The sequence below is a fragment of the Anomaloglossus baeobatrachus genome, chromosome 2 (assembly GCF_048569485.1).
Source record: "Anomaloglossus baeobatrachus isolate aAnoBae1 chromosome 2, aAnoBae1.hap1, whole genome shotgun sequence".
In the NCBI taxonomy this organism is placed as follows: Eukaryota; Metazoa; Chordata; class Amphibia; order Anura; family Aromobatidae; genus Anomaloglossus; species Anomaloglossus baeobatrachus.
This window is the reverse complement of record NC_134354.1, coordinates 662,067,812-662,092,042: the sequence shown is the minus strand read 5'-3', so window position 1 is coordinate 662,092,042 and position 24,231 is coordinate 662,067,812. Positions and strand designations below refer to the sequence as shown.

The 24,231-nt window shown below is 44.9% G+C and overlaps 1 protein-coding gene across 1 annotated transcript in view; it reads right to left on the bottom strand.

Annotated features, from left to right (window-relative positions):
* Positions 1-24,231, bottom strand: part of LOC142289948 (zinc finger E-box-binding homeobox protein zag-1-like) — a 140,199-nt gene that overhangs the window by 101,667 nt on the left and 14,301 nt on the right. Inside the window, exons 3-5 of the mRNA XM_075333887.1 lie at positions 17,332-17,358; positions 17,055-17,231; positions 15,549-15,608 (exon numbers count right to left, since the gene is read on the bottom strand). Coding sequence (XP_075190002.1) covers positions 15,549-15,608; positions 17,055-17,231; positions 17,332-17,358 — 264 coding nt within the window. The remainder of the gene's footprint in view (positions 1-15,548; positions 15,609-17,054; positions 17,232-17,331; positions 17,359-24,231) is intronic.

The window sequence follows — 24,231 nt, the reverse complement described above, 5'->3', positions numbered from 1 at the left end:
ATCGGGTTGATACTAGCTGTAAAGTCACCTGAGATCAAGCCCAGCAGTTTGTGATGTCATGGCGTCTATTAGATACCCAACATCATAAACTGTCAGTACTAACAAAAACAAAAAATCGACAAAAGAAATTTATTTGAAAAAACAGTCCCCAAAACATTTCCTCTTTCACCAATTTATTGTAAGAAAAAAAATAAAGGGGTCCCACGACGACTCTGGACCGTCTAGAATATGGGGGGGAGACACTCAGGGAACGTATCCCCCATTTTCTAGGAGTGCGGACCCTTCATGTGAGGAGTGTGGGTGCAATGAATCTGCACTCACTCTCCCCGGGTCCACAGCAGCAGAGTCCATGTCGTAATGGTTGCTACCAAAGCTGCAATGCCCTGCTCATGAGGTAAGGGCATGCCTAATCAGGAGAACTACTGTAGAGGAAGCTCTGCTCACTGGTATATAGGTGCTCAGAGGTAATAATAGATAAAATTAGTGAGTAACCTCGGCACTCTATATCTCCCAGACTAAGTCAGTAAGTCACAACGGATAGTAATGCAAAATCACTCTTTATTGGTCCGTATTAAGAAAATTTTTTTTTCATAAGCATATATGTTTTTGTCCAAAACAAGTTACAAATGACGTTTCGGCCTGAGCCTTCGTCAGATTGGACTTATCTGCATGTAATCATGAAAAATGACAATAATCAGTATCACATAAGAGTGAGAGAACAATAACATAAACTCGAACAATGTAGAGGTACAATTGGGATGCAGCAAAAAAATTGCAACACAGCAAGAAATGAAACACATGATACAAATGTCATAATACAGTACAAGGACAATATAGTAATGACAAATATGGGGTCAGAGTAGGCTTAGACAGCTCTGGTACGAAAGAGATGTCAATCATAAAGTAACATGTGCAGTAGGTGTAGAGCTACACTATGCATGGCAGAGCTAATGGGTAGACCGACCATAGAAAAAGTAGAGAAAAAGTGGAGAAAAAGTGGAGAATAAGTGGAACATAAGAGGAGAAAAAGTGGAGAAAAAGTGGAGAAAAAAGTGGAGAAAAAGTGGAGAAAAAGTGGAGAAAAAGTGGAGAAAAAGTGGAGAAAAAGTGGAGATTAAGAGGAGAAAAAGTGGAGAAAAAAGTGGAGAAAAAGTGGAGAAAAAGTGGAGCATAAGTGGAGAAAAAGTGGAGAAAAAGTGGAGAAAAAGTGGAGCATAAGAGGAGAAAAAGTGGAGAAAAAAGTGGAGAAAAAGTGGAGCATAAGAGGAGAAAAAGTGGAGAAAAAGTGGAGAAAAAGTGGAGCATAAGAGGAGAAAAAGTGGAGAAAAAGTGGAGAAAAAGTGGAGCATAAGAGGAGAAAAAGTGGAGATTAAGAGGAGAAAAAGTGGAGAAAAAGTGGAGCATAAGAGGAGAAAAAGTGGAGAAAAAGTGGAGAAAAAGTGGAGAAAAAGTGGAGCATAAGAGGAGAAAAAGTGGAGATTAAGAGGAGAAAAAGTGGAGAAAAAGTGGAGAAAAAGTGGAGCATAAGAGGAGAAAAAGTGGAGAAAAAAGTGGAGAAAAAGTGGAGAAAAAGTGGAGAAAAAGTGGAGATTAAGAGGAGAAAAAGTGGAGCATAAGAGGAGAAAAAGTGGAGAAAAAAGTGGAGAAAAAGTGGAGAAAGTGGAGAAAAAAATGGAGAAAAAGTGGAGAAAAAGTGGAGAAAAAGTGGAGAATAAGAGGAGAAAAAGTGGAGAAAAAGTGGAGAAAAAGTGGAGAATAAGAGGAGAAAAAGTGGAGAATAAGTGGAGAAAAAAATGGAGAAAAAGTGGAGAAAAAGTGGAGCATAAGAGGAGAAAAAGTGGAGAAAAAGTGGAGAAAAAGTGGAGAAAAAGTGGAGCATAAGAGGAGAAAAAGTGGAGAAAAAAGTGGAGAAAAAGTGGAGAAAAAGTGGAGCATAAGAGGAGAAAAAGTGGAGCATAAGAGGAGAAAAAGTGGAGAAAAAGTGGAGAAAAAGTGGAGAAAAAGTGGAGAAAAAGTGGAGCATAAGAGGAGAAAAAGTGGAGAAAAAGTGGAGAAAAAAGTGGAGAAAAAGTGGAGAAAAAGTGGAGAAAAAGTGGAGAAAAAGTGGAGATTAAGAGGAGAAAAAGTGGAGAAAAAGTGGAGAAAAAGTGGAGCATAAGAGGAGAAAAAGTGGAGAAAAAAGTGGAGAAAACGTGGAGAAAACGTGGAGAAAAAGTGGAGAAAAAGTGGAGCATAAGAGGAGAAAAAGTGGAGAAAAAGTGGAGAAAAAAGTGGAGAAAAAGTGGAGAAAAAGTGGAGAAAAAGTGGAGAAAAAGTGGAGATTAAGAGGAGAAAAAGTGGAGAAAAAGTGGAGAAAAAGTGGAGCATAAGAGGAGAAAAAGTGGAGAAAAAAGTGGAGAAAACGTGGAGAAAACGTGGAGAAAAAGTGGAGAAAAAGTGGAGAAAAAGTGGAGAAAAAGTGGAGCATAAGAGGAGAAAAAGTGGAGAAAAAAGTGGAGAAAAAGTGGAGAAAAAGTGGAGAAAAAGTGGAGATTAAGAGGAGAAAAAGTGGAGCATAAGAGGAGAAAAAGTGGAGAAAAAAGTGGAGAAAAAGTGGAGAAAGTGGAGAAAAAAATGGAGAAAAAGTGGAGAAAAAGTGGAGAAAAAGTGGAGAATAAGAGGAGAAAAAGTGGAGAAAAAGTGGAGAAAAAGTGGAGAATAAGAGGAGAAAAAGTGGAGAATAAGTGGAGAAAAAAATGGAGAAAAAGTGGAGAAAAAGTGGAGAGAAAGTGGAGAAAAAAATGGAGAAAAAGTGGAGCACGCTTTGGTACCTTTCATGTGGCACTAAGGGGTGCTTAGCTTTGTATTTAGCCAAAAAAATGAAAAAAAAATGACATAGGGTTCCCCCTAGTTTTGTAGCCAGCTAGGGTAAAGCAGACGGCTGCAGCCTGCAGACCACAGCTGGCAACCTCACCTTGGCTGGTAATCCAAAACTGAGGGCACCCCACACTGTTATTTTAAATTAAATAAATAATTTAAAAAAAAAACACGTAGGGGTCCCCCAAAATTGGATCACCAGCCAAGGTAAAGCAGACAGCTGGGGCCTGATATTCTCAGACTAGGGAGGTCCATGGTTATTGGAATCTCCCCAGCCTAAAAATAGCAGGCCGCAGCCGCCCCAGAAGTGGCGTATCCATTAGATGCGCCAATCCTGGTGCTTCGCCCCAGCTCATCCCGCGCCCTGGTGCGGTGGCAAACGGGGTAATATTTGGGGTTAATACCAGATGTGTAATGTCACCTGGCATCAAGCCCTGGGGTTGGTGAGGTCAGGCGTCTATCAGATACCCGACATCACCAACCCAGTCAGTAATAAAAAAAAAATACACGACAAACACATTTTTATTTGAAAAAACACTCCCCAAAACATTCCCTCTTTAACCAATTTATTAGATTGAAAAACAAATCCAGGTCTGGTGTAATCCAAGGGGTTGCCATGACGATGCACACTGTCCCAGTCAATGAAGAGCAGGATGTTCCCCATTGGCTGGGAGAGCAGTGCAGTGACCTGAGCTAACATCAATGGGTCAGCCCAGGTCACTGCAGGGGGGTGACAAGTGCTGCTGTCAGTGAGGTACATTACCTGCGCTGATCTCCAGCACTGCCGACAGCCCCTGTCACTGAGCTCAATGACCGGCGCCTTCACATCAAGTATCGCGAGAGGTCCGTGACGTCACCGCCAGTGTCAGTCTCGGGTCGGAAGCGATAGGTGATGTGACAAGCGGCGGCCATGGAGGACAGTGACAGCGCTGAGGTCGGGATGGCGGGACTTCATCACCGCAGGTAAGCCGAGCGAGCGAGCGAGCGGGCGGGCGGGCGGGCGGGGGGGGGGGGTGTGGATGTGTGTGTGTGTGTGTGTTTGTGTATGTGTATGTATGTGTACATGCCACGGGCAGGAGGGGGTGGAGCGAGCTGAGCGGGAAAGTGTGGGCTTCCTGCACGTAACTAAGATAAACATCGGGTTACTAACCAAAGCGCTTTGCTTGGATACCCGATGTTTATCTTGGTTACCAGCTTGTGGCAGGCTGCCAGCGATGGCTCCTGCACACTGTAGCTGTAAAAAGCCCTGCTTTTTGCTGCTAGAACCGTTCTCGAACGTATCTAGAACTATCGAGCTTTTAGCAAAAAGCTCGAGTTCTAGTTCGATCTCGAACAGCCCAAAAATCACTCGAGCCTAGAACTGGAGAACCACGAACCACGAACCGCGCTCAACTCTACTCAAGACCCACCTCTTCCAACAAGCCTACAACCTACAATAGCCCTCAGCCCAGTAGACCACTGCGCAACCAGCTCTGTCCTCACCTATTGTACCATCACCCATTCCCTGTAGACTGTGAGCCCTCGCGGGCAGGGTCCTCTCTCCTCCTATACCAGTCTGTCTTGTACTGTTAATGATTGTTGTACGTATACCCTCTTTCACTTGTAAAGCGCCATGGAATAAATGGCGCTATAATAATAAATAATAATAATAATAATATGAGTAGGGACAGCGACCTTAGATCAAATGGACCACTTCAGGACTGAAACCCCATCCCAGCTTGAGTGGTGCTTTAAAGGGGTATTCCCATCTTTAGATGTCACCTATCCCAGCAGCTGCCCCCAGCGATCCCAACAGTATGGCTTCCTTGAAGCCTTGTCTGAGTGGAAAGCTAGCTGAGGAGATACACCACTGTTCTATACGTTATCTATGTGATTACAATACAAGAGGTGATTTTTATCAATCTATCAAGCCTTCAGTGAATGAATGGAGCATTGGTGGACATATCTGGCCATATATCCATGCTGCAGACCCTATTCTGGGCATCTGTTGAGGTCCAAGTGGTCCACCATATCAGCAAGTAAGTCACTGATCATATGGATAAGTGATTATTTCTACAAATGGAAATAACCTGATATTTTTTCAGTCTGTGTTGTATTATTAATATCCCTGTTGGATTTTTACAGCTACAGCAATTCGAGTGTTCACTGGCATATCTGCTAGTGACTTGTGGTTTAGTAATTGTATTAGGAGGTTTGCATTTCGGAGTACGAGCCCAGCGCATACAACAAAGGTGTCAGCACAATGCAGGAAGCAAGATAAGGCACAGGTCCTCTCATCATTCAGGGCATCTTCTCAGTGCAAACACCTGTTTAGAACCAATGATTCTGATGTGCAGGATTTGGACATGTGTAGTAGTAACATGGTAGAAAGTTGACGAGTCAATAATGATCCTCCTAACTAGCACCCTAAATCCAAGTTAGTAATCCACTACCATAAATAATCCTGCAAAATCTAGGACACTGAGCACGGTGACTATACATTGTTTCCTGCAGACACAAGATCATTGTGGTTTCTGTGTCAAATGTTCAAACTCAGGTGATTGGTAAAATAGTTGAGAATGTCCTCCTGCGATAAGAATATCACTTGTCAGCAGAGCGTAGTGCATGTCCCAGCAAGCAGCTAATGAATGCTATTCTTCAGGCAGCAGGATGTCAAAGAGCAAATATTCTTTCAAAAACATTTGCAGCCTCAGTTTCAGAGATAAGGAAACAAGTAGAAATCCAACTTGAATTTCAATGCAGATTTCACAGGGATTTGTTCACACATTGGGTCATTCCGCAAATTTAATGAAATTTCTGAAAATCTCATTCACAAGTTGCTTGCAAGAATCAAATCACAGGTCAGAAGATGGAGAGATTAATTTCTCCATCTTCTCCATCACTTGTCTCTCGGACTGCACTCAAATGACATCAGTGCAGTCCAATGTTTCACACTCACCCATAGACTTGTATGGGTGCACGTAATCTGACACACGGTGCCAAATGCAGCATGGAGTGATTTTTTGCTCAGCCAAATTGGCATGAGAAAAAAAGATCTGCTCTGCATCATTGATTAACATTTGTCAGAGTGAAATGTGAGATTCAAGATTTTCTTGTCCAATTCCTACGGACAACCATATTTTTGCTCTGAGTGCTCTGTTATGGCACTCGGCCGTTTAAGCCTATTGGTACATGAAAAAAACGGACTGCATGTAGGTAACGTCCGAGTGCGGTCTGATTTTCACAGACTAACACAATGGAGAAACTTTTTTTTATTCTTCACCTCTGAGAAAAACAAATCCCACTCTGATCAGAGTCCAATTAGCATAATCGGGATGTTTTTATCGGATGGAGATTTTACCCACCACCACTAAGAGATATAATGTGTGTGTCACAATGGTCTGGTTGGTCCTTATTGCCATTTTACTTTCAAAATGGGTGCAAGTAGACTGTTACATCATAGTGATTGTCTCAAGTGTTCCATTTTATTATCCTTTCCAGAGGGAAGGTCGCAGTGTTTATTTATTTATACACATATTTTGTACTTGTTTATTGGGGTACTGCAATTCTCTCGAAGCAGCTGTAGCGGAGTTCAGCCACTACTAAGAATGTTGCTTTATTGTGACTTTAAGACTGGGTTGTACTGTGGCTTTAAGGGATTGGCTCCACTGCAGAGCACAATGGAATTGCCCTCATTTTCCCTGCTGCTGTGTGTTTGTTTGGTCTGCCCTGAGAAAAAAGCAGGGAGAAGCAGGAAGTAGCAGACAGTGTAAGAGAGTTCCAGGACGTGCAGAGGGACGCACACAGGAGAGTTGATATCCAGCCTGCTAGAAGACCTCGCCTGATGAGCCCAGCTGTTCAGTGAATCGTGGAAGAAGAAGTCCTGCATCGTCCTCCACAGTGCTGTGAATGTACGCCCGAGCATAGCGGTTAGGGAACCATAGTAGGCCTCCGTTGTCAGAATGTGGTATCCGCACGGTCCCTTTAGGGGAGACCAGTTAGGATAGCGGACAGAGCAGGATTATTTAATGTTGAATACACGCTTATCGCTGTACTGCTGTTAAAACTATATTGTATGTTGTTCTATTTGTGGCGACCTGGACAGTCACTTCAGCTATAGAGTATACTGAGCGGTGTTTTCCTGCCTTCACTCCTTTTTCCCCCTCCCGCTGCTCGGCAGCTTGCATTTGTTATTCTTTGTAAATAAACATTCTCCCTGGTTTATCCGTTTATCCGTATTATTTCGTGACTTGCTCTGCATAGCGGAGGGCCCTCAGCTCATAGCTTCACAGCATTACTATTTTTTTGTTTTATTAAATCTGCAAATTGCCTCTTTAGAAAGGAAGACGCCTTGAACTCTAGTGCCACTTATTGGAACTAACAATCCCATAAGTTAAATATCGACTCTTTAATGAGCCTTTCCACATCACTTAGGATAAAAGTCAATCTAAACTCTATTTTCAGACACGTGTTTCAGTGTGTTTGCCCCTCCTTACTGCAAAACAAAAGGTCTGATTTGTCAGAGATCTTTCATTCAGTCAAATCAGATCTCTTATTTCACAGTAAGGATGGACAAACACTCTGAAACATGTCTTCTTTTATCTCAAGTCATGTGGCAAAGACTCGTTAAAAGGCCGATATTGACTTTTCAGAAGGATTACTACTTTAAATAGATGGCACTAAAGGTAAGGTTTTCTTCCTCTCTAAAGAGAAAAGTAGCATTTTCAATCATATCAGTGAATTCTAAAGGAAAATGTCCAAGCGCTGAATCTTAAGAAGACACAACAACAACCCACACAAGCACATAAGCCATTCTACAAAAGAATAGTTAAAGACATATAAAGCTAGAGTTTTGGAATGGCCAAGTCAAAGTCCTAATTTTAATCCCATAGAAAAGTTTTGCAAGAACCTGAATGGAGCAATTCATGAGAGAAAAGCCACCAACATAACAGAGTTGAAGGTACTTTTGTGTGGAGAAATGGTCTAAAATTCCTCCAAGCTGATGTGCAGGACTAATCAACAATTACTGGAAATGCGTAGACACACTGGTTGCTACACAATAGGGTCACACCATATGATGACAGCAAAGGTTCACATAATTTTGCTACTCAGAGACAAATGATATAGGATCAAGAGATTCATGAGTGGTAGAAAGAACACTTTTCATTACAGATAAGAAGGACAATGTAATTAAACAAGGCACTCCCAAACTTGAAAGTGATGCAAGTTTATTTAATGTGCATGAAAAAACGTTTTCGGTCCACAACGGACCTTCCTCAGTTGCACATTAGTGGAGTGGACTGGAGGCATAGGATGGCGTGAGGCGCGGTATCCACCGCTGCATGGGGGCCGCCCTCACGCGCCTCATGGCATCCTATGCCTCCAGTCCACTCCAATAATGTGCAACTGAGGAAGGTCCGTTGTGGACCGAAAACGTTTTTTCATGCACATTTAATAAACTTGCATGACTTTCAAGTTCGGGAGTGCCTTGTTTAATTACATTGTACGGCTTTGGAACCTGAAGAGCACCCCTATTTCTCTTGATATCCCTACAAGGAAGTGCCATTTCTTCTTTCTATACAGATAAGAAGGAGTCATGGAACGATACAGGCAACTAAAACGTGACAATAGCCCCCTGCATCTGTTAGAAGGCACACATCTCAATAATATTGGCCTAGATATATTTTTGTCTTGTCCCAGGATGGCATTGAACAAACCTTATCACTTCTGGCGCTGTGTAGCTACTCCTGTTGGTGGCTCTTCAATTGAATCTGTCAGCTGTTTTTTGCTATGTAACCTCAGCGCATATATAGTATACAGTATATATAGATCTGCATATACCATTGCTTATGGATATTTTTTTAAAAAAGGAAAGTAAAAGTCATTTTTTTTGCGAAAAAATGATGGCACAATGACAATCACAAAAAACACATTTTTGAATGCAGTTTATTAATAAGTATTACAAACTACTAAATAACATGGACATATTTTATATGCCTATAATTGTAACAATCTATGCAATACAGTAAACATATTATAGTAATTAAAACATAGCAGATTTGCTGTACATTAAATATTAAAACTGATAGAAGGGTTATTTTTTTATGTTTTTCTATATTTTATACCATATTCTGTTCAGTATTAACACTGTATTAGCACATTTTGTATATCATTAACTAGTGGTATAGTCTCATAACTTAAGGTTTCATTTTGTAATATTTTCTTATCTCATATGCAATGTTCTGAGGTGCTAAGAAGACTGTGTTACAGGTATTATACTGCAAAAGCCATAATAAAGAAAAGTTATCAAAACCTATTTCTGAGGAGGTGGTGTCTTGTTGAACTTCCAATTGTAACGTTGCATGCAGTGTTACATTTGGTTGTAAATGATATAAGAACTCTATGCACAGGTAAATAAACAAAATTTGATTTGCTCACAATTATGCATTTCCTTTCTCAGAGTGCTCCTTATCTGAAGATCTAATTTAATTTGGAAACTCACTGGTCACCCTGTAATATAACTTCGGATCTGGGCAGAACAGCCAAAATAGTTTTTAGCTCCGAACGCGGGGCCGTGGCCAACTACCCTATTTGGAAGAAGTGGTAGGATTCTTGAGACAGTGAAATTTCAGCAGCAGAGGTAAGAAGTTTTTATTCTCATACCTTATTTTACTCTCTGTGAGTTCCGAAATTTCTACGTAAGAGTGCAAACATGGGTCAAGAACTCTGGCATCCACCAGTGAGTGTTATGTGAATTTCCTTTATGACTGTGTGAGAGTTGAAAAATAGAGTAGTAAGATAATCTGTCTACTAACTGCATAGTACAGGTTTGGGACAGTCTCTGTACAATTCCATTTTCTTTGGCCATCTTGGATGTGCAGTACACTGTTCTAGGGCTGTGTGTGTTTATGTAAGAAGCTTCTGGCTGTCACGCTGTACTCTAAGATGTACAATAGCAGTACAGCGCAGTAATGTGGGACTGAGAGGATTCCTGAAACTATCTTAGAAGGTAGTTAGCTGGTAAACCACTAGGGGGCGTAAAAGTGGAGGAAACGTATGAGCAGGGAATTCCCTAGCAGAGGTAATACTAGTCAAGCCCACCAGATGGCAGTAGAATCGTCAGAAAGCCGTGTCACAACATGAGGTCTTGTAAGTACACAAGGGCAAAGTCTAAACGTAGTCAGAGGGAAGCAAATAGTCAGTAGCCGGGAAATCAGAGCCTAGAAGCGAGGGGGAGTGGGAAGACAAGACAGAATAAAGGTAAACGGATAAGGAACGAACAGGGAGACAGCGGGAGAGACACTGATGGAAACAGACAACAGAGGAGGTTAACAGGTTAGGTGAACACGGAGGCCAGGAGGGGGCAGGGCAGACAACAGGTCACTCAAAAGCAGAACACAGCAGAGCCAGAAGTATCACTGGCGAAATTCAAGAGAAACAGTGCCCTAATAAAGCAGCCTGACCTCCAGAACGAGGCAGAAAGGATTAACCCCTAACGTGACTTGCATCAGAAGTGGAACTAAAAAAAAGGCTCAGCTCCAGCTGAGCCAGGAGTCAATCATGACACTGGCATTCCCGGAGTCTCAGAGAGCACTAAAGTTACCATAAGTTTCATACTAATTCCTACATAAAGTAGGCAGGCTGTGAGTTTGTTTGTACAGGTGAAACCAGAAGTTTCCCTCCACTATCTAAAAAGACACATCTGCATATTTTTCTCACTATCTGACATGAAATCAGAATTATTATTATTATTATTGTTTATTTATAGAGCACCATTGAGTCCATGGTGCTGTACATGAGGGTGTTACATACAGAATACATGTACAAGTTACAATAGACAGACTGGTACAGAGGGAAGAGGGCCCTGCCCTTGCGGGCTTACATCCTAAAGGATTTTGGGGAGGAGACAGTAGGTGGGGTGTAGGTTGGGCGGCAGCTCCGCACGGTGGTGGGGCGGCAGCTCCGCACGGTGGTGGGGCGGCAGCTCCGCACGGTGGTGGGGCGGCAGCTCCGCACGGTGGTGGGGCGGCAGCTCCGCACGGTGGTGGGGCAGTGGCGTCATTGTAGATTATAGGCATTTCTGAACAGATGAGTTTTCAGAGTCCGTTTGAAGTTTGCAAGTGTAGTAGATAGTCTGATGTGTTGAGGCAGTGAGTTCCAGGAGACTGGGGATGCTCGGGAGAAGTCTTGGAGTCGGTTGCATGAGGAGCGAATGAGAGAGGAGGAGAGAAGGAGATCTTGGGAGGACCGGAGGTTACGTTTTGGAGTGTAGCGAGAGATTAGTTCAGAGATATATGGAGGAGACAGATTATGGATAGCTTTGTAGGTCAGGGTTAGTAGTTTGAATTGGATACGATAGAAGATTGGGAGCCAGTGGAGGGTCTTGCAGAGAGGAGAAGCGGGGTGGTATTGAGGAGAGAGGTGGATCATTCGGGCAGCAGAATTAAGGATGGACTGGAGAGGGGCGAGTGTGTTAGCAGGGAGACCACAGAGGAGGATGTTGAAGTAGTCGATGCGGGAGATTATGAGGGCATGCACTAGCATTTTTGTAGATTGGGGATTGAGGAAAGGGCGGATTCTGGAGATATTTTTGAGTTGAAAACGGCAGGAGGTGGTGAGGGATTGGATGTGCGGTATGAAGGACAGGGCAGAGTCAAAGGTCACTCCGAGGCACCGAACTTTGGGTGCTGGGGAGAGCGTGATGTTATTAATTGTAATGGATAGGTCAGGTGGAGAGTGTAGGGGAGATGGAGGAAAGATGATCAGTTCAGTTTTGGCCACGTTAAGCTTTAGAAAGCGAGAGGAAAAGAAGGAAGATATAGCAGATAGGCACTCTGGGATTCTGGACAGCAGAGATGTGACATCTGGACCAGAGAGGTAGATCTGAGTGTCATCGGCATATAGGTGGTACTGAAAGCCATGGGACTTTATGAGTTGTCCCAGGCCAAATGTATAGATAGAAAAAAGTAAGGGTCCCAGGACAGAGCCTTGAGGGACACCAACAGAGAGAGAACTGGATGAAGAGGTTGTGTGGGAATGGGAGACACTAAAAGTGCGGTTGGAGAGGTATGAAGAGATCCAAGAGAGGGCGAGATCTCTGACACCAAGGGAAGAGAGGATCTGTAGTAGCAGGGAGTGGTCAACAGTGTCAAAGGCTGAGGATAGGTCTAGAAGTAGGAGTACAGAGAAGTGGTTGTTAGCTTTGGCGGTAAGTAAGTCATTTGTGATTTTAGTCAGGGCAGTTTCAGTGGAATGATGTGGACGGAAGCTGGACTGTAGGTTGTCAAAGAGAGAGTTAGAGGAGAGGTGGGAGGAAAGTTCAGCATGGACGTGCTGTTCCAGGAGTTTTGAGGCAAGTGGGAGTAGCGATATGGGTCGATAGCTGGTAGTAGAGGTTGGGTCGAGGGAAGGTTTCTTTAGGATAGGTGTGACTGTTGCATGCTTAAAGGCAGAAGGGAAGGTACCAGTTGTTAGAGATAGGTTGAAGAGATGGGATAAGGCTGGAATAAGGATAGTGGTGAGGTTGGGGAGGAGGTGGGATGGGATGGGGTCAAGTGCGCATGTGGTGAGGTGTGCTTTTGAGAGAAGATGTGCAAGCTCTCCTTCGGTGATGGTGGGGAGGAAGTTTATGGGGGAGGAGCAGTGGTCTGTTATATGAAGGGGTTGTGGTGGTTCAGCAGAAAAGACTTGTCTGGTTTGGTCGATCTTTTCTTTGAAATATGTGGCAAATTCTTCTGCGGAGATGAGGGAGGTTGGAGGGGGCAGCGGTGGGCGAAGGAGGGAGGTAAAAGTGTTAAATAGCTGTTTGGGGTTGTGTGTTAAAGAGGATATGAGGTTTTTGAAGTAATTCTGTTTAGCAGAGGTAAGGGCCAAGCGAAATGTGTGAATTGTATTTTTGAATGTGGTGAAGTCTTCCTGGGAGTGCGTTTTCTTCCAGCGCCGCTCTGCGGCTCTAGACACTTGCCGTAGTTTTTTAGTGAGGCTGTTGTGCCAGGGTTGTCTATTGATTCGTCTTGCTCTGCCGTTCACAAGAGGAGCGACTGAATCAATAGCTGATGTGAGAGTGGTGTTGTAGAAAATGGTGGCACTGTTTGTGTCGTGGAGTGAAGATATGGAGGACAGCGGTAGGATAGAGTCAGAAAGGGTGTGTATGTTGATGTGTGCAAGGTTTCTGCGGGGGTGTGATATGTGCTGGACAGGGGGGGCAGGTGAGGAGGACAGGGCTGAAAAGGTCAGCAGATGGTGGTCAGATAAGGGGAGAGGGGAGGTAGTGAGGTTAGATAGAGAGCAGAGACGGGTGCAGATAAGGTCTAGTGTGTGGCCATCTTTGTGGGTGGCAGAGGCGGACAACTGAGTTAGACCAAAAGATGAGGCGAGGGAGAGGAGTTTGGAGGCCGCTGACTGGCGGGTGTCAGTGGGGATGTTGAAGTCACCCATGATGATAGTGGGGATGTCAGCAGAGAGAAAGTGTAGAAGCCAGGCAGAGAACTGGTCAATAAAGGCAGTGGTTGGGCCCGGGGGTCTGTATATGACGGCCACTTGGAGGTTGGAGGGAGAATAGATGCGGACAGAGTGCACTTCAAAGGAAGGCAGGACAAGGGAGGGTAGAGGTGGCATTGGGGTGAAGCTGCAGTTGTTAGAAAGGAGGAGGCCCACTCCTCCACCCTGTCTATTGCCAGGGCGAGGAGTGTGGGTGAAGTGGAGGCCACCGTAGCACAGCGCAGCAGGGGAGGCAGTGTTGGATGGTGTCAGCCATGTTTCGGTGAGGGCCAGAAAGGATAGATTGCTAGAGGTAAAGAGTAAAATAATAAACCTTTTCCCGTTTTAGGACAATTAGGAACCAAAATGATTTATATTTGCAAGTTGCCAGAATAATAAGAGAGAGAGAATGTTTTAAGGCATTTTTATTACTTTCTGCAAAGTCAGAAGTTTACATACATTTTTTTAGTATTTAGTACTATTGCCCTTAAACTGTATGACTTAGGTGAAATATTTTGGATCTCCTTCCACAAGCTTCTCACAATAGTTGGTAGGAATTTGGACCCATTCCTCCTGACAGAACTGAGGTAACTGAGCCATGTTTGTAGGTCGCCTTGCTTGCACCAGCTCTTTCATCATTTTTCCAAACCCACATACCCTACTGTGACAAATCCCAGCAACCTCCAAATTTTTACAGTAATTGACTTGACAAATGCACTTTTCTCTGAGCCCCTACACCCTGACTGTCAGTATCTTTTTGAACATGAAGGGAATTAGTACTGTTGGACGGTCTTCCCATAAGGCCTAAGCCACACGGCATGAAAATCGGAGCGAGTGGAATGCGATGTTTTATCGCATGCCACTCGGACAAATATTAGCCTTTGTCCCAGCACCCATGAGCAATTATTTCCTCAGCCCTAATTGGACCAAGAAAACAATCGCAGCATGCTGCGATTGTAATGCTAGTCTTGTTTCTCTCGCACCGGTGTACCGCGAGTGCATGGCGAGAATGGCAATAGCCAGCAACGGAGAGAGGGAGATAAATCCCTCTCTTCCCTCCGCAGTGCCTGCCCGACCCTCCTCAGGTTCGGCCCTCCCCTCCTCAGCACTACCCGCCCCTCCTCAGAGCATGCCCATCCCCCGCAGTTGAGGTCTGATCGCACAGTTGAACCTCAGTCGCAGTGACACTCGCATGACACTTGGCTCCTGCTGTGCTGCCAGCATGAGCAGAGTGTCATGCGAGGATTACAGTAGATCCCCATGTGGCCCCGGCCTAAGGATGAATGAATTCACCTACCAATTATTCTACAGAAATGGCAACAATCCTTGAACAGTGACAACCGTCTCATCCACAGGTTACAAGATTGCAGTTTGTGGATAACCTTTTACTGCTGTCCAGACCAAACGTACTGTAAGGAAGCCACAGTTTCCTTGCTGTGTTTCCTAGCAGAGAATGGTTGCAAAACTTAGCGTGACAAATTACAGTACTGTAAACTGATGACGGTTTTAGGCCACTGTATTTCTGAAGATACAAGACACCTGACTGAGGAGAGAAAACAAGCAGTCCAAAATCTCTCCTTACCCAGGCCACACCAGCAACTGTGCACCTTTTTGGGCATAGTGTTATATTGCAGGCATTGGATAAGGTCTGCTTCCTAAATGATGCAACCCCTATATGGCTGTCTCTCATCAGACAAATTTGATATTACTCAGGAAGCTATTGATTCCCTCTATTTTTTCAAACTGCTCATTGCATCAGCCCTGGCCCTAGTAATTCCAAATAAAAATCAGCCATTTTTCTTGTTAAGCACAGCAAGTCCTAACACCACAACTTGGTGACAAAGACCAATAGCTTACTACTCAGCACGATTATCGGAGGGTCTCACACGTGTGTCCGCGCGGAAGCGACTGCTGCAGTACCGCTCGGGAAAGCAAGTGAGATCACACTGACTTTTCCTGTCATAATTTAGTCTCCACATGACTTTCATGCAATACTTATGCAAGTCTAACCAAAACACCTGTCTATGGCCACACAGCTCAGAGTTGAATGTGCTCAAATAATTCCTGAGTATGTCACCCTAAAAAAAGTGTAATATTCTGACTCCAGCCACCCATCTACTTGTGGATTCAGAAAAAGTGGAATTGGTGAATAGAGATTAGCGAATTTTTCAAGCTTCGGTTCGGTTGGGTTCACTAAATGACGCTTTGTTCGCTGAACATTTCGGTGAACATACCGAACCCCATTGGATTCAATGGGAGGCAAAAATTATGTCTAATAAAATGGTGTAGGGGGACTGCAAAAGAAAGAAAATAGGGATAAAACAGGACAGTTAAGGCTGCTTTACACCAGGCAATCTATCGTGCGATAGATCGTCGGGGTCACGGTTTTTGTGACGCACATCCGGCATCGCTGGCGATGCCGGCCTGTGTGACACCATCTAGCGACGCAGTATCGCTCACAAATCGTGAGTCGGGTACTGCTCGTTAGGTTCCATAAAATCGTTTAATTTAGTTGACCATCGTTTCCGTGGTAGCACACGCCGCTCCGTGTGACACCACGGGAACGATGAGCAGCTCACCTGCCTCCCACGGCCGCCGCCGTCTCTATGTGGAAGGAAGGAGGTGGGCGGGATGTTTACGTCCCGCTCATCTCCGCCCCTCCGCTTCTATTGGCCGGCGGCCGTGTGACGTCGCTGTGACGCCGAACGTCCCTCCCACTCCAGGAAGTGGACGTTCGCCGCCCACAGCGAGGTCGCACGAGAGGTAAGTATGTGTGACGGGGGTTACTAACTTTGTGCGACACGGGCAGCGATTTGCCCGTGACGCAAAAAGGACGGGGGCGGGTACGATCGATTGTGAAATCGCATCACATTTTTGTGCGGCATTCTGGCAGGAGATGCAGATCTGGTGCAGAAATGTCTGTACCAGATTTCTGCAGCAAAAAATCTGGTGCCGATATTTCTTTTTTTTTTGCCAGGAGATGCAGATTTGTTGCTGAAATTTACAGTATACTGCAAATTCCTGCACCAAATCTGCATATTCTGGCAAAAAAATGCATCAAAACGCGATGTGGTAGTTATTTTTGCATTTTTGCTATTTTTGCACATATACGTTTTCTGCAGACGGACACCTGAACGTAGTCCACTACGTTCGGGTGTCCGTCTGCAGAAACGTATATGTGCAAAAAATGGCACAAAACAGAGCACACACTAACGCAGTGCGCTCCATAACAGTGAATGGCCCTGTCGGGCGCATGTGTCCGTAACATGCTTTGCAGAGTGGGGGAGGGGCAGTTCGGACGGATGCTCCGACAGGACCTCTGGACGTAGGGAAAAACGCAATCTGAAAGGAGCCTAAATTGACATGCTGCAGCTCTGAGATCTGCACCGCATGTTAGTTTATGGTGTGATGAAAAGAAGCACAGTCTTTATAGGATTTTTATGAATCTCATCCACTGTCCTTCTATTGTGGAATGCAGCACTTTGGATACAGTGGAAACACGCTGGGTTCAAAATGCTGCTATTAATGATCGTGGGCACATACCCTCAAAATGCGGAGCTTGACTGTACCCCGCATTGCAGCAGTTACTTATAAAGTGCAGGTGAAGTGTGGATCATGATTGTGCCACGCACTCCACATGAACTTTGAAAGTGACAGTGACTGCTGGATTCTAACATAGCCAGGGGCGGTATACGGTGGCGAGGGAAAGTGTGTATAGTGGAGTGATGTGGAGGTGTTACCTGGTTGCACTGTGACATCCCAGCCATTAGTCAGATTTTCTGAATCTTGTTCACAATGTCTGATGTTATATTCAGCGTTACCAGAGATGAGTCCACAATGGTTCCAAATTTTAAATGCTTTACTGAACACACGTTTTAAGCATTGTTGCATTTTGCTCATAGCAAACCTTATCATTACTACACATATAAATATACAGTATATGCTTAATACAAACATGGAGGTGTTCAGGGGGTTGAAAGACACAGTCCACCCTCCTATATTCCTCCCCTCTTTAACCGAGGCCGTCTTCGGCCATGCAGAAATCTGCAACACAATAAAATCATGCAATAAAACTGACATTATATCTCTATCAACTCTTTCTTTCTCCAGGGTCTTGATGTTTTCTTTCTTCAGGCCAGACTGGACTAAATCTCCGAAACAAACAAATTCTTCACCATACACCGTAACGAAGACCACCCTGTGGTTTTGTCCATGTCTTTCACCTGCTGCAATGGTGGTGATACAATCCTTAAAACTATTCATCCATAAAGAATAAAACATGTCCTGACCCAGCCAGTACATCGGGTCATCCATGCATCCTCCCTCCATTCACAGGATTGGGCACAGTCTCTCAGGGATTGGTTAGGGCAAAATCCAAAGGGGAAGAGTGTAAATGGGCAAAGTCCAAAAAACTTCAAACGGCAGTTTGGAGCACGGTTCCTGAGAGCTGCAAGAGGCAAGTCCTTGTCTGAGGGGGTATCCTCCTACAAGCCAGTGGGCTCAAAGTCCTCCAAATCCAGCAGAGAGGGGCACAAAAAGCATAAAACTTGGAGGGGGGACAGTTTAGCGTCCCTGAAGCCATTAGGGTGCTACAAGGTTCTGCATCCTCATAAGGATGCAGGGCCTACACCCTAGGGCCCCGGAAGACCAGTGCTGGTAACAACACAAACCCAGGTAATCCCAGTTTTTCCCTAACAATCCCCCATACAATGGTATATAGCTAGGGTCGGACCAATGGATGGCCGCCTAGAGATGGAGCCAATCCAGTCCACTAGTTGACCAGGTGGGAGAGGCAGGCTGAGGAGAGTAGTCAGAGAGAGTGTCTGAGTAGGTGAGGAGTGAAGGTGGATGTCAGGAGACGTTCTGACTCGGGTTAACGGTAACCTGGTACCCAGGAGAGTAGTTGCCGGTGGAGTACTCCCGGAATTAAGCACCGACAGGGTACAGGACCCTAGGACAGGAAAGAGCTCCAAGTCTGCCTATTAACACCTGCACAGCGAGGGGACCATCAAGGACCTTTCTGACCCTAAAAATTAGAAGACTCAGTAGCAAAGGTAGAACCGGGGACAGGACCAGAGACTCCGGCCCCACAGAGTTCGCGCTGCCGTCGAGCAGACGGAGGTGGACGGGCCACCGGATGGGGACCCCCGGTTGCTCTTCGCATGGGGACCCATTTACCAGAGACAGGTGCAGAGGAAGAAGGTACCAGAGTACTAAACTGGCACTGCAACGAAGGGGACCTGGAGGTGAAACCAGCTGGCCTCGGGTAACAAGTTATCACCAACCAACAGTGAGTAAAAACCAGTTGCACTATACCTCTGTGTGGACTACCTTCTTCCGACGCCTGTCACATCACCCATCCTCTGGGGCCCGGCCCTGCGTGTGGAGGGCCTACCATCCAGGCTGCAATTAACACCAGCCCTAGTAGTGACATTCTGAATCGGCTCCATACCTATAGCCGCAACACTGCAAGTGGCGTCACCTATGAACATTAACCTAATCACCTGTAAATACACCCCCATTACAAAAAGGGCCCAGGGCACGGAACTGGGAAACGGCCACCACTGTGACATTCCCAAGACATATACTGCCCGGAACCGAGTAACCTATATCCCTGGGCGCAACAACAGCACCCCCTCCAAAAAAACAGGCCTATACGGCCACAAGGGCAATATCTCTTGCCCTTTAAACTTTTAGCATCAGAGCCTCTTCTAGCCAACGTGTCACTCTATCCAACTGAGGCTCCTGATGGCGGCCCTACCTTTACAAAATGGCTCTGGAACTAGCCCCTTTTTCAACATGGCCATCGGCCAACAGTGGAACAGACAATGGTCATTAGTCCAGTTCAGGCCGCCTTCTTTATCCAGGCCTCCCAGTAAATAGAGGACAAGGGGACAAGGGCAGGGTTCATTTCCATGCCTGGTCTGGTTATTCATTCTGGCAACAGTCCTCTTGGAGAATGTTGGTACCTGTTGTGGAGACACGGGGGTCAGTGGGTGCTCTCGTCCGCTGATCCGGCCGCCTTTAGAAAGACAGCATGACCCAGGGCTCATCCCAACTGAATGCCCGACCTCCTTAACAATGGGCAGAACACTTCTCAGCTAACACAGGATGAGAGAATCACAATATGAAGACTTTATTGGATCCCCAAACAATTAACGGCATATGGCACATAACCAGCAAAACCACAGAATGTAGCCGGAAACAGTTTCACACCATTCCACTGGCTCACCAGGGATTAGAATGTCCATACCTCAGAGCTTCCTGGGCTACTTACTCCAAACCAGCAGCACCAGCTTTCGGCGGGCACCCACCGAGAATGGAATAACGCTGGATTTAGAAAGCTGGCTGAGGACTGCAAAGCCTGTAGTCAGGTGACTGGATTGTCCCAAGCTGGATTCCTTCCTTAGGTAGTCCTTGATATCTCAGCCAAATCTTTGCATTCGATGCTGAAGTCCATGTAGTATAATAATCCAGGTTCGGTTATGGCTTGCCAATCGGGTCCGCAGATCCTAGATTGGTATCATGTAGCAAGCGTCTAGCCGGACAATGGACAGTCCTTCTTCTTATACCCCTGAGCTCTCCATTCAGACTATTGGGGTCTTCACGATTGGTGGATAAGACTGGGCTCTCATTGGCTAGATTTCAAGCCGTATACAAAATATCCCTAGTAGTAATGGTCTCTGGCAGAGATGAGGGAGAGACAGCTAAGTTACATCGCATCTAGCAATACACATAGTAATACAATGGGAGGTTCGCATAATTGATTTGTCTGGGTATCTGACCTTCATTGGCCATGGCAATTACATGAGTCAACAAGAACTTTAACACTAGACTCCTAAAGGCCCAGTCACACACAACGACTTACCAGCGATCCCAAAAACAATGCGACCTGATAGGGATCGCTGGTAAGTCGCTGGGAGGTCGCTGGTTAGATGTCACACAGTCATACCTTACCAACGATGCAGGAACGATACAGGTCGCAGTAGCGACCTGTATAACGATCTCAGCAGTCACTGTGACCCTGTCACACAGTGTCAAACACAGCGATGTGTCCTGCCCAGCAGGACATCGCCTTTGAAGAAAATGGCCTGGACCATTCGACAACGACTAGAGATCTCACAGCAGGGGCCTGATCACTGGTAGGTGTCACACATAGCGAGATCACTAACGGGATCGCTACTGCGTCACAGAAACCGTGACTCAGCAGCGATCTTGCTAGCGATCTCGTTATGTGCAACGGTACCTTAAGAGTCTTGTAGAAACAATGAGGGGCTTATCCTCCATTTATAAACAAACTATCATCATGTCTGGCTGAATTTTAAGAAACTTAACCCATGCTAGGCACTGACAGAGTCCATGTCATCACACCTGTATAAAATAGTTGTGCCTCTTGGTGCTTGGTAACATTTATGGTAATACCAGCACGGTGGTGATCACTCATCTCTATTGGTGACAATGTTCGCAAGTGATGAAGATTATTTTGACATGATGCACAAACGTTACTGCACAGATTTGATGAGCCAGGAATCAGCAGGGTTTTCACATGTCTTTCTTAAACCTGTTCCTAATGCAGAATTTGAGTTTTTTGTAGATGGCTCCGGATGCTACCTGGATGGGCGATTCTACAGTGGATATGCAGTAGTATCCTCACACGAGGTAATTCCATACTGGTGATCCCATAATCTGACTTTGGGTCAGAGCAGAACAGCTACAATAAAGTTTTTGATTAAATTCCACATCCAATATCAGCAAGACAGAGATAGCAAACATATTTAAATGTTCGGCTGTAAATATACTGTATATTCTTTACACCCCTTGGAATAGAGTTTAAAATTTGCAGTGATTTTTTTTGTGCTGTAAAATCAGGTCACATAGAACATAATGAAGTCCTTTAGTTGCGTCGGTGATTTTCTGTTAAATAAAGTATATTTTTAATTAACACATTTTTTTCTTTAATGTTGCACCTTTCAGTGAGATAATAAGTTGGATATCCTAGAAAAGATTGTAGTTTTCCTAATGACCACCAGATGCCAGCTTCATAAGCATTAGCTACTCTATATGCCTGCAAGCTCCCCTTCCCACCCAAAAACAAACAAACAAACAAACAAAAAACATTTTACTAGATTTGGAGTATGTTATCACCTATTTGTCATATATAGTTAGGGGGGTATCTATAGCTAGTGCAGAAGTTGCAGCTGCACTTGGGTGCTTAAACCTAAGGCGGGCTTTGCACACTACGATATCGCAGGTGCGATGTCGGTGGGTTCAAATCGAAAGTGAGGCACATCCGGCGTCGCTCTCGACATCGTAGTGTGTAAATCCTTTTACATACGATTAACGAGCGCAAAAGCGTCGTTATCGTATGATCGGTGTAGGGTCCGATATTTCCATAATGCCACTGCTGCGACGGTACGATGTTGTTCCTCGTTCCAGCAGGCAGCACACATCGCTGTGTGTGAAGCTGCTGGAGCGAGGAACATCTCCTACCTGCGTCCCGGCCAGCTATGCGGAAGGAAGGAGGTGGGCGGGATGTTTACGTCCCGCTCATCTCCGCCCCTCAGCTTCTATTGGCTGCTTGCCGTGTGACGTCGCTATGACGCCGCACGACCCGCCCCCTTAGTAAGGAGGCGGGTCGCCAGCCAGAGTGACGTCGCTGGGCAGGTGAGTGCATGTGAAGCTGCCGTAGCGATAATGTTTGCTACGGCAGCAATCACAAGATATCGCACCTGCGACAGGGGCGGGGACTATCACTGCAGCGTCGGTAACACATTGTTACCGATGTCGCAGCGTGCAAAGCCCGCCTAAGGGTGTCCACATAAGCCTTCATGATTATCAATGACTAGCTGTAGTACCCATCATTGCCCGAGATACTAACTGTTTCTCTGTCTCTCTCACAGTCTCTTTCTGTCTCTCTCTCTCTCTTTGTCCATCTGTCCCTGTTTGTCTCTCTCTTTCCCTGTCTGTCTCTGTATCTCTTTCCCTATCAGTTTCTTGATCTCATTCCCTGTCTGTCTCTCTATCTCTTTGTCTGTCCCTGTCTGTCTATCTCTTTCCCTATCTGTAGCTCTATCTATTTCCCTGTGTGTCTCTCTGTCTCTTTCCCTGTCTGTATGTCTCTCTCTTTCCCTGTCTGTCTCTTTGTCTGTGTCTATCTGTGACTGTATCTTTCTCTGTCTGTCTCCCTGTTTGTCTGTCTCTTTCCCTGTCTGTTTTTGTCTGTCTCTCTCTCTATCTCTTTGTCTGTCTGTCCCTGTGTGTCTGTCTCTATCCCTGTCTGTCTCTCTATTTCTTTCCCTCTCTGTCTCTCTATCTCTTTCCCTGTCTGTCGGTCTGTCTCTTTCCCTGCATGTATGTCTCTCTATCTCTTTCCCTGTCTATCTCTTTGTCTATCTGTGTCTGGCTGTCTCTGTTTCTTTCTCTGTCTCTTTCCCTGTCTGTTTATGTCTGTCTCTTTCCCTGTCTGCCTCTTTCTCTGTCTGTATGTCTCTTTGTCTGTCTCTGTCTCTCAGTCTCTTTCTCTGTCTGTCTCTTTCCCTAGCTGCATTGTGACATGCCAACATTCTTCTGAAGTTCTGGCTGCATTGTGGCTGCCAGCTCTATTGACTTTAATGGAGGCAGGTTTTTTGGCAAATAACTGTAAAGCACGGGGTTAAAATTTCCCCTCAAAACATAGTCTATGGCGTTCCCTGAGTCAAATGGGGTGTCTGTGCAAAATTTTATGATTGTACATGCGACGTTGCAGATTACTTTACTGGGCATACACACACACACACACACACACACACACATACACACACACACACACACTGCTTTACAGTATATAATAGATAGCTGGTAGTTGTGAATCTGTTGGTTACAAGTTTTTCATTGGGGAGATGGTGCTTCAAACTTCACCAGTTAGTAAAGAGAATGAATGACAGGTGGTACAGAAGGTTGTGGATATAGGCAAGCATCAGAGTACGTAAAGCCCAAAGATCCTGTGTGAGTCAACAAGAAAAGCAGTTCTGGTACAGTTATTAAAAATTAAGGGAGAATGAAACATGATGCCCACTTATGCTACAATAACAGTATGTCTCCATACACAGTAGTCACTGGCACTATAGTGTCCTCACTCAATACACTGTTTATACCATAGATGTACATTGTGTTATTGGGTTCTAACAATCTCTCAAAAAAATATCTAATTTGGTGCTGAAAAAGAAAAAATTGATCTGTCTAATACAGTTCCATTTAATACACAATATTTCTCATGCATTTAAATCAAACGGAACTGAGTCTATACATGAGTATGTGGACCCCTTGCCATGAAAAACTCATTGTACAAGATCCTTCTTTGCCTATTTAACAACCCACCAGCTTTTCAGAAAATTAGCTCAGTTCCTTATATGCAATGCCCTAATTATAGGCACTAGGCATACTGTATGTTTGACATGTCAGATACTCTATGGAGAAGAAATGAAACAATATTGGAGAAGTTTTTCAATGGTAATATCTTCTGTGAAGCATTGTGGAATTGTCATGGTAGCATAATTCCTGACTTTCAAAGAAGACAACGAGGTACAGAGCATGTGGTGCACTTAGGAGGAACTAAGCAAGCCCAGCGTCTTCAGTAACACATGTGTAAGAGCAAGGTCAAGATACAGCGGACAGAGAAAGAAGACACAGTGATGACGCAACAAAATTTATTAATCCACAAGCAGGGGTTGGAAAATACAGGGGTTTCTTATCACAAGGGACGAATTACAGTTTTCTTAGTTCTCAACAACAGCAATTAATAAAGGTCTGGACTACAAAACTTCAGGGAAGGGACACTATTGTATTAATGGACCACGGTAACTACCAGGGGAAAAGGAGACTTGACCGGCGCAGCGGGGGTCTTGACCGGCAAAGCAAGGTTCTCGGGTTTCTTGCTTG